At 38.1% G+C, this 10,873-nt stretch overlaps 1 protein-coding gene across 1 annotated transcript; it reads right to left on the reverse strand.

Moving 5' to 3' along the window:
* Positions 1–1,354: 1,354 nt before the first annotated feature.
* On the reverse strand, positions 1,355–10,266 carry LOC124174116 (tubulin polyglutamylase complex subunit 2). Its single transcript, XM_046553243.1, has 5 exons — positions 10,062–10,266; positions 6,811–6,978; positions 5,804–6,051; positions 3,045–3,299; positions 1,355–1,552 (listed from the first exon to the last, which is right to left on the reverse strand). The coding sequence occupies exons 1-5, from the start codon at positions 10,123–10,125 to the stop codon at positions 1,403–1,405; spliced, it is 885 nt and encodes a 294-aa protein (XP_046409199.1). The 5' UTR covers positions 10,126–10,266; the 3' UTR covers positions 1,355–1,402.
* Positions 10,267–10,873: the final 607 nt, after the last annotated feature.

Here is a 10,873-nt window from a genome sequence, read left to right on the forward strand (position 1 = left end):
CTACAAAAGCAAAACCTATATAGTATTTACCGGAAGAATATACATGTCATTTTGACTCTAGACTTATATAGTATTCGTTATTCCATGAGAATCATGATAAAAATATAATTTAGCCGTATTGATGTACACATTTCTCAGTAATTATGAAATGGACACGGTATTTAAGTCATATTACGCTCGTTACATGAAAATTACGCAAATATAGGCACAAATGGGCGGATGGAAAAAGTATTGATTTAAAATACCCTGAACTAACTATCATTTGTGCTCTAGCTTTGATTTTTAACCACGTTAGACGTACGATAATACTGTGAGTGTTCAATGCAGATAAGCGTGGTTTTACATTTGATCGATAACTGAAATATAGGCCACTGTAACGTCATGACACTTCATATTCCTACTAAGATAGTCCTTAGCTATAGTGCTCAAAAGAAAATTGTGATATCTCCATTTACTTTGCTGCTACGTATCTGTAAATGCCATGCATTCGTTCAATAACCAGAAAAATGTGCTGAGATCGTCAGAGCGCTGTGCGAAACTAGCATTATCATTAAAAAAATTTCAATCCAACAGCAAAGGAAGAAATGAGCGAGCTCCAAACTAATTTATTTTAAGTCAAAATAATCGGCCTTGAATATTAGTATTCGAAATCGGGAGACAACTTGGCAACGGGCACTAAAGCAGTCAGTGCGAGCAGGATTGCCAGCCCAATACGCAAACACACTATACACCGATTCAAAAGTACCGCAATAATTGTCTCCCACACTTTTTGAATCAGCGTGGAATAAATATAAACTGTGGGTATGGTAAACAATAGAAAAGATGACGAAATTCAACCTTTCACGTTCAATTCAAATATGCACGAATTCTCAATCGCCCATATTTTGTATTAAGTAACTTTTATAGATATTTTTTTATCGGAGCTCTTTGATGTCTCATAGTTTCTAAGACCAAGCTGTTGACGGTATTATCAGAGGATTTTTTTCCATCCATTTTGCTTCCAGACCATTGAGAGTTAACATGTGAATAGTGTATTCCTTAAGGATACAATTGTTACTAAAAAACCATTCGTAAGTGACCATAGGCTTTAGGTTTGTCCGATCTTAGTTTCACCTACTTAATGTAAATAATCAAGGCTGGTAAAATATTGGTAAAAATAAAAATTGAGAATGTAAAATTTATTATGGGAATTTACTTCTCGAAATCTGATTCGGTCGCATAAAAGTCGTTGGAAATTAAATAAAGTTTTTTTTAAAGCTACAACGAAAATCCTACATTTCTACAAAATAACAATCTTTCACTTAAAAGTATGAATAGTACTTTCGCATACCAATGATATTAACAACCACGAGCCTCATATTTTAGGTTTTTTTTTTAATAATCTCATATTCATATACATAGTTCACTTCTTTTCTCTCTTGGAACTTTTAGTGCGGGTCTTGAAGACCGAGGGATCCAACTGGCACGGATTCCTGCCGCCCCAATCCGCGTTCTCCGATAAATGGCTGAGGTCGGACTGCAGAAGATGAGGGGCTATCATCGCAAACATTTGCTGCAAATGGAACAGAGAAAAAAAATGAAGTCAAAACATAGAATGGAATGATGATGAGATATACGATTGTAGGCCGCGTGAAGCACCAGGAGTTTTTCCCGACGTTTCATAACCCACTCAGAGGTGAATTAACCCTATATAACCCAGAGCTGCTTAAGGGAGAAATCAAATTTAAAGATTTTTCTATCTGAAAATGAAAATTTTGCACTCAATCATAATTAACGAGGCAGATAAATATTTCGTCATCAAAATTTACACCACAAAATAATACGTAGTTTGTATATTTCCTAAATAGAGCTGAAAATTTACACATTTTTGACGTTGCTTTGAAGCAACATTGGGTTAGAATGGGTTAAGGTCGCTTTTTTAATAAGGGATAATTTTAAGGGGTTGGTCGCTTTCAGCGTCGCCTTGGTGGTATTCACTACCTCGATAGCGGAAATGCGCCCTCGGTATGATATGCGTCGACAAGCGACTTTGAGAAATTCATCAATCATTAAATTTTTCCAAGATGGTGAAATAAACACTTGGATTTGAGAGCCACCTTAAGGATAGCTATCTTTTCAAATTATAGGAAGGGTGGTCTCTCGCACCATCCCTCACTCCCATATTCCGCCTGTGGAACCACTGCTGGTCACTTATGGGAATTTTCCACCTAGCACTCATAAACACAAAGATTGAAATGTATTACCCGTCTTTACCGTTAGGATAACATAGCGAACGCATATAATTTTAACAAGATTAGGAGTAATGAAAACAATTACAGATCCCAAGTTATTGATTGCGCCAGCAAAAAACAAATCCTTTCTCTCCTGCGTTACGGAGCGTTAAGGAACGGTCGATTATATCAACACAATCTTTCAAAATTTTAACATTAAGTTTATTTTTAAACTACATGTGCAACGCACAATTGTTTGAGGCTTGACTTTGTGGAAGTTCGATATATCCATGATAAAAACTAGAAATGATAAATTTCCACACTTTAATATAAAACCCAACTATGAACCATGGTTTCAACATATAATTGAAAATGACGTATAATGTTGAAACCATGATAGGTAGTTGAGTTTTGTATTGAAGTGTGGAAATTTTCCATATGTAGTTTTTATCATGGATCTTTGTGCAAGTAAAACTCTTCACATAAAGCTGAGTGACAAAAGTTCAAAAGTTTTAAGCAGTGGCGTAACTATGGGGAGGGGGGCTTGGTGTGAGATACCCCCCCCCCAATCCTCAGAGAAATAAAAAAATATTTAAAACTATTTTCTAGTTATGACCATAATAATTACATCTGCTTAAAGTTAAAATTTAAGTGCGAAAATGATGTAAAAATGTATTTCCAGGCATGTCATCTTCCAAAACTTTTCCCGGACTCTCCCGGTTGCCTGAGGGTGGGGTCGCCCCCCCAGGCACCTCCATTCCCCGCCAAAGAATATTCCTAGTTACGCCACTGGTTTTTACGTACAACGGCACATCATTGGATTGTTTCGCATACCTCTGCCCATGGAGTGAGTCCCATTGGCGTGAATCGGAACTGCCACTGCGGAAGTCCCTGATGCACTAACATCATGCGGAAGTAGTGGGTGAAGTCGTGGGCGAGGAAGTGCCACTCAAAGCAGCGGTCCAGCAGCCAGATCTTTGGCTCCTCGCGGCAAGTGAAGGATGAAGAAGACGGCAGCTGCAGACCGCTCAGGGCACCGCTCATCTGCCCGCTCTCGGCAGGTGCTCGGTCGTGGTAAACCAGACACACCTAAGAGGCATACAAATAAAATGAGTTCATTACCTCGCAGAAGAAGGCTGTTACTGTTACCGAACGTCCCATATGTCCTATTTGGTTGCTTAGTACCAGGGCTGGGCAGTATTTCAAATACAATGATTTTAAAATACGTATTTGAAATGCATTTGTATTGTATATTTGGTAAAATAAAATAAAAACGCCTCGTACTTTCCACAAAATTTTAATATTTAGCGAACGGTTTCGATGTGTTCTACGTCATTTTGTGCAGTCCAGCTACGTGCAGTCTAGCTTGAAAATGACTTGGAACACGCCGAAACCGGTCGCTAAATATTAAAATTGTGTGGAGAGTACTAAGTGTTTATTTTATTTTATCATGTATAACTTCCAGTTAACTCACCTACCGTCAACTTCATTGTATTTGATGTTTGGAAGCGAGGCTTAGACGTTCTTAGCAGCTAAGAAGTCAAGAGTGTAAGCATTCGCAATGTGATGCTGCCGAAGAATGACGAAGATAAAATGGGTCGGCTGTGTAAGTAACGAGGAAGTGCTAAGAAGAGTGGAAGAAAAGAGTCTTCTAAATACCTTAATCGGAAGACTTAGTTGGCCACATTATGAGACATGATAGTCTAATGAAAACACTCGTAGAAGGACAGGTGGAAGGGAAGAAGGGCAAGGGACGGCCCCGAATGAGTTGCGTAGGACAGGTTATAAATGATGAAAAAGAAAAGAAATAAGTCGTTTTGAAAAGGCTAGCGGTTAAGAGAGAGGAATAGAGAGCTGTGTCAAACCAGTCATAGGATTGTTGACAAAAATGACGATTTCAAATACACGATCTGAATGTAACTTGTATTTTGTGTATCAGATACAAATTTTTGGTATTTTTCCATTCTAAAATAAAAGGCATATTTGTAAAATACTTTTGAAGTAGCTCTGGAAACCCTTTGTTACATTATGCTCCAGAGATTTCTTGGATTTCGTTGGAATCGTTTTCTTCGTGTTTTCAACTATCCATAACGTGCCAGGTTATATTTTTTAAAGATCTCATAGTTTCCATGCGAGTGTGTTTTGTATTTTAAAAGGTGTTTAAAATACGATGTTGTAGTTTGCTTTTCAAATACCCAAGTCAAAGGTATTTTTTATTTCAAATACATTTGGAGCGGTATTTTATACTTTGTTTCTCAAATACTCCTCGGCCTGTATTTTGCCCATCCGTGCTTAGTACCCTTGCATATCCGGCGTTCTGAGGGTATATTCTTTATGTTTAAAATAAATTTCTCTAAATTCTGAGGTGAGGATGAAGTTTTGCAGTTATTACGAGAGGTTTTTTCATCTTGCGTTGAAGTTGAGGAAAAGTAGACTGACGTTTTTTACCTGCAGTCCAAACATACATTTTCGACCCAAAAAATTAATATATCACGTGGTAGCTGCAAACACTGGTCTTTAATCTTCGGATGAAAATAGGTTTTATTACTTCATTTATGAATAAAAAGTTACACAATTTACAATGCTAAAGAATATTTCGAGATTTTTTATTGATGTCTGAATGATGTTATCGACAAAACTCAAAATATAATATAATATAATACGCTTTATAAAATATTCTAATCACCGAATTCCAGCGAGCGCGTTACCGCCTCTCATCTACTGCTCGTTATATCGTGGTTCAGTTTTGTTTATACTTATGTGATTGATATCTTCCTTCGATGAGCGGTTCTCCTTAAACGAGCTAATAAGAAGAAACTACTGACGTCACTAAATAATTCAAATAAATCATTGAATTAGCCTGTAACTTTCGTGTATTAATGAGACAATGACATCATTGGGTACATGTTTTTTGTCGTGACATCAAGCGAACCATCCCAAGGAACTGCAATTTTGTGTATGAGGGAACGACACCATTAAATCTACCGTCCTTGCAGGAAGCCATAGAGATACCCTGGTTTGAACACTGTTTAGCGTGTGTGGATTAACTTAGTGGGAACATGATTTTGAAAAAGGCGATTCGCATTGTATTCACCACATTGACACTTTGTAAATTACCCGCCATGATTTCGACGTACATGTCATTATCATGGCCTATTTGAAGTGTTGGTTATCGGTGAAATACTCAATCGGTAGTGTAGAAATAAACACAGAATGAAAGCTCATTTATATCCCCCAGCATACCTTTCCTCATTATCATGAGAAATGAATTCTTTAATTTACGATTATGTTAGTGGGATTGTTGTGAAAAAAGTTATGGTTTTTGAACCTGAGAAAACAGTAGCTAAACTTGTAGCATTATATTTTATATAAAGTCTCCAAGCATGGAAATGGAGGTCCTTATAATAGTGAGTCGCGGCAAAATTTTGCAATAATATTAGACCAAAATTTGTTGCTAAAGAAAAATATTATAATTTCGTTGCTTTTAGACCTACAGGAAATACGAAAACGTATTCAGCATCGTACTACTTCCTAGCCGACGAAAATTATGGTGGTTGTAAAAAAAACTCCACCCTTTGCGGAGAAAGATATACCTTGCCCAGCCCCTGACAAGGGTCCAGTTCAAAGATCTTGCACTTGACGCCGAAATTGGGCAGCTGCGGCTGTGGAGTGACGGTTTGGGGGGACTGGGGGTCATCCATCCCCCCTGAAGCTCCCTGGGAGCACATCTCGATATCTAGAAGGGTAGGACCGTCGCCTTCGGGGGCAGGCTTCAAACCACCTATGCGCCTCAGCTCGGAGAGGGAGTTTATCTTCATGTTGCCGATGGCCAGCACCTCACCTACAAGAGCGAACGATAGAATGAAACACACATTATGGTAAAAAAATGACGGTTTGAGGCGTAACTTTATGGAAGCGATTCGTTATGAAGAATGAAAAAGAAGAAACTTGGTGCTTTCACATCAAATATTTATTCATACATTTACACGATCATGGTTTCAACGTAAGACGTCATCATCAGGTGAACTTCACATTCTGGTCGTTAACCTGCCAGGGAAACAGATTCGAGAATGTGGAGATGCAGGAACTCATTATTCCCGAAAGCTATAAAAAAACATATATGTATAGACTATATCTAGATGCCCCATTCACACACCACTCACACAGTCATCTCTCACGACGAATCGATAATTAAGAAATCCTGAGTATTCTTAAGGCCTGTTTACACGGCTCATTCACACGTACGAGTTAATGTATGTTTGCGGGAATGAATTTTGTGGACCAGAATGGAACATCAACGAATGCATGAACCATATAATCGGAGATTCTATTTTCTGTTCATGCATTCACACTAGTTGGGTGGTTACGCGAAGGTTTTTCTTATTCATTCACGCGTTCATAAATTTAGACATTAACTCGTACGAGGTGATGTTTCGTGTAACCAGGCCTTTATTCATTGGGCTATGAGTTCAAACTCAGGGAAATGGATTCGAGGACGTGGAGATTCGGGAATGCAATATTTCCGAAAGCGATGAAAAAGCTATATCTATGGAATATATCTAGATGGCCCATTCCAATTGATATCAATGCTTTCTCTCACCCGCGTACTCATAGTTCCAGATGAGTCGGAAGCCGTCGATGGAGAGGTAGAAGTGCTTGAGATCTTCCGGAAGGACACAGCTGTACCTCTGCTCCCACGCGTTCATCAGTTGCCGGTCGCATGGTGACCTCTTCTCCAGTTCCACGCCCTGGACACCAGGCGTCTCCTCTTTTCGTAGATACAAAGAATGTTAAATACTAGATGGCCACTCGACGTTACTCGGGAAGAATACTACCCAGAGAAGTGGGAATCTTGGAACTTGGTCACATGGTAGGATTTTTAGGCAAAGGTGCATCAACATATCGATGGCTAAGTTCTAACAACATGTATTTAAAAAATTGCAACTTTTCAGGAGAGAAAAAAACGATTGATTTTTTCTAATTGTACGCTAAATTTAAAAACCTAAAATTCTCAACATTGAAAAAGAAGCATACATTTGCAATAAATTGTTGTTTTTGCTTGAATTTTATTTTTTAATGTTATTACACTTTGTTTAAGATGCCTGTGTCAAACCGGCCGAATTTTGAGATACGTGTTGTTAGAACTTAGCCATCGATATCTACATCTACATAATACCCTGCAAGCCACCTCTAGAGTGTTTGGCAGGGAGTGATCAATCACCAGCATGCAGCATGCAATTGGACTCCCACATGCACACTACACGGTCCTAAAAAAATGGTACGGTGCACGGTACAAATCAGGTATTATGGTGGTATTCATATATGACAGAAAACAATGGAAAAAATGATTTCCATATGCCGCGCACGGGATCAGCTTATACCCCGCTCCACAACATTGACCGTTATGTGTGTCCACACGTGCATAGACCAAAAACGCCATGTGAACGCATGCCACAGCAAAAACAAATGCACCAGGAGGACTAATGGAGAAGTGTAGAATCCTTTGAGTTATGTCACAGAGTATACTCTGTGGTTATGTTTTCCCTTTGAGAGTGTCAAGAGGTGTGCCTACGCGGCAGGCGGTTCAACCGCAGAAGTTGTATGATATGACGTAACAAACGGCAATGAGGAAACGACGCAAAGGTTACGTCGGACACAACCAGAAGTAGCACTACGGTATTTGGGAGCATGAGATGCACCTACTTACTAACTCTGGCTTTAATCCGTGCTACCGTATGGAAATTCTTAACAGATAGACAAACAGACATACTCTTTTATTAATATAGATGTAGCAATACTAGCACAAGAGTCCGCTCATTTCAAAGGGGTGGTTATAAGTGAAAGTATTGTTGTTGAACCCCATAAGTGGATAATAGTACAGTAAAAACCTCTCCAAAACGGCCACCTCGATTCAACGTTCACCTCTCTGAACGTCAATTATTTTCCAGAACTGAATGATTTTCCCAATCATTCCTTAGTAAAATGACCCTCTACTTGGCACGTGTGCATAGTGAAAAGAGAAGGAAAGAATTTAAATCTAGATAAGAAAGAGGTAAAGGCAGAGGGCAGAGTCATTGAAGAGTGGTTTGAAGGGGCAGTGTATGTATAGCAAGTAACACAAGGTGCCCCGTGCGAAAATATTGCACTTTAACGCTATCTGGGAATGGGTATGTTAAAGAGACGGTGTAACTGGGTTTTAAAATGGAAAAGAAGGTATCATGAAGACTTATTGAACGACGCTCGAACTCAATTCTTAGGTATTTCAAGGGAAATAATTTTCTCTTGGTTGAATATGCTTATCATGTCACTGAGCTGATTTCAATTCTCTTGGAAATTCACATGCGCTGAGAACAATATACAGGCAATTTGTTTTGTTCACTGGTTCACCCTGCGGTCTACAGTGCTATCAATTATCTCCATCAAATAAATTAATATTGATAGCATAAATATTGTTGTGCATTTAACCACAAATAAAGGATTCCATGAATTTGGCACATAACGAGAAAAAACAGTATATTCTTATTGGATTCCTCGCTTAAATATAATGCCGCGGCAAGTTCGCCGATCAAAAATATTAACTATAGCCCACACCATCATAGCTGGAACAACCTAACTAAAACGGTGAGTTTCGATTTATTATTTAGTTTGGACTTTCGTTCGAGAATTTAAGCGATAATATACAGGTATATGTTTTTAATATGTATTATTTCTACTCTCAATTGTTAATAATACCAGAAATATCACAGTTGTCCATTTTTTCCGCAAATTAGCGCTTATTACAATAATCTATAGGTAAAGCGTCTAAAATTTCGTATTATCATGAACAAAATGGCATATTTTTTACCATCGCACATGTGTGCAATAAAATGTAGAGTAGTACTATTTAGACCATACATTTTACATTAATTCTTATTCATTAGTTATATGTTCACGATTGGAAGGCAAAAATCCCTCATGAATGTTCCGTGCCACGATTATCAAGGAAACATATCGTACTTCATAAATTATGAAAAGTATTATTTTTGGGAATTCAAAAAATTTTTCTGAAGATACCAACACGTAAACAAAATTAATTCAAATTGCAAGTAAAAATATAACATTTTTTCCACATTTAAGTGAAAATATTTACTTACTACCCAAGTGAAAGAGATTCTACAAATTACAAATCTCTGTACCAATTGAATTCACATAGGAATTATTGCTGTTTTTTATATTGAAGTTAACGTCATATTTAGATAAAAATTTTCTCTTAAACATATCATGGATGTCGAGGAGCATGGGTCCAAATTTCTTGCCTAGAGTGAATAAGAAGTTTTATCGGTAATTTCGAATCCTCTTTCATTTTACAATATTGCACGTTAGAGTTGCTAGTGCCCATATCCGTTGGTATTGAATGATTCAATACCTTCAATTGAAGGAATCAATGGGAAGCTATTTTTTTCCAGTTATTGTAAAATAGAAGGGTAAGTATCACGTATGAATTTGAAGGAAAGGGAGAGCAAAAAATGATAATGGGAAAAATTTATAAAAATCGCTTTAGTGGATTATTTTCAAAGAAAATATGATAAACTACCGATTTTGAAGAGGTAGTTGTAAAGTCGTGATATCATACAGAGGTTATACTGTCTGGCTGGTAATAACCATAAAATGATTTAGCCGTAACCTCAATTACAGAATAGCTGAAAGTTAGCAGTGACGGTAAGCAGTCTATCATTAAAGTTGTAATTTTAACTAATGGAAGAATTCGTCAACTTCGGTTTCTATAATATACAAAGCTATTGCAAGGCAAAATGAAACTGGTCTTTAAAAAATGATAAAACAATGAATTGAATGACTAAAAGAGCAGCTCACCAAGAAGTTTGACCAGTCCTAGGGTGAGGTTCTCGTAGAACGAGCTCTCGATGGAGGCGTCCATTATGGCAGGGCAATGTTTTGTTTTGATGATCGTCTCATGACGCACCTTGTTGTGGCAACGGTTGCCGTCCACCTGTTGTGGAGACGAGGCCGCCGAAAGGCGAAGCGGTCGACGGCGGTCGATTCCAAATCTTCATTGCGATTGCGGTTGCCTTAGAGGAAATATCATGGTACTACGAAACAAGGTAGCCCCTTCATGTGGACAAAAATTGGCTCGTTCTGCGCGTGACGTCATCTGGCTTTGAATCTCGTTCAAATTATCGCTGGATAGCATGGGAAACGTAGAGTTCACGAGTACATGTTGAAAGAAACTGCCAATGGAACTGCATAGAAGAGGTACAATTCTATCCCATCCAAGGCTGATTTCTGTTGTCACTTCGGTCGCATTGAACCGGTTTTCAAAAATGTCCGAAGTGCAATGATGAGTGCATTGTGATCCACTTTTTTCTAATATTTTGCAGTGTGATGTTTGCAGTTTTGAGGAATAGCATTGAAAACTTATGCATTTGATATCATAATGTACATTAATGTTGATTAAAACTCCTAATTATACCTTATTTCCCCGTGAAACTCAGAAAAACTTTATCTGTCAGTGATGCGAGTGGCGACTTTGGTATACCTATTTAAAAGCGCGTCGAATGGCAGCACATTTAGAGGCAAACTTGGGGATAATCTTTGGTAAAGCTCGTGGGGACTGCACTAATAACTCGAGACTCGACTGTTTTAGCATGCACAGTGGGCCACATAAG

Source organism: Ischnura elegans, chromosome 2 (genome assembly GCF_921293095.1).
Source record: "Ischnura elegans chromosome 2, ioIscEleg1.1, whole genome shotgun sequence".
Classification (NCBI taxonomy): domain Eukaryota; kingdom Metazoa; phylum Arthropoda; class Insecta; order Odonata; family Coenagrionidae; genus Ischnura; species Ischnura elegans.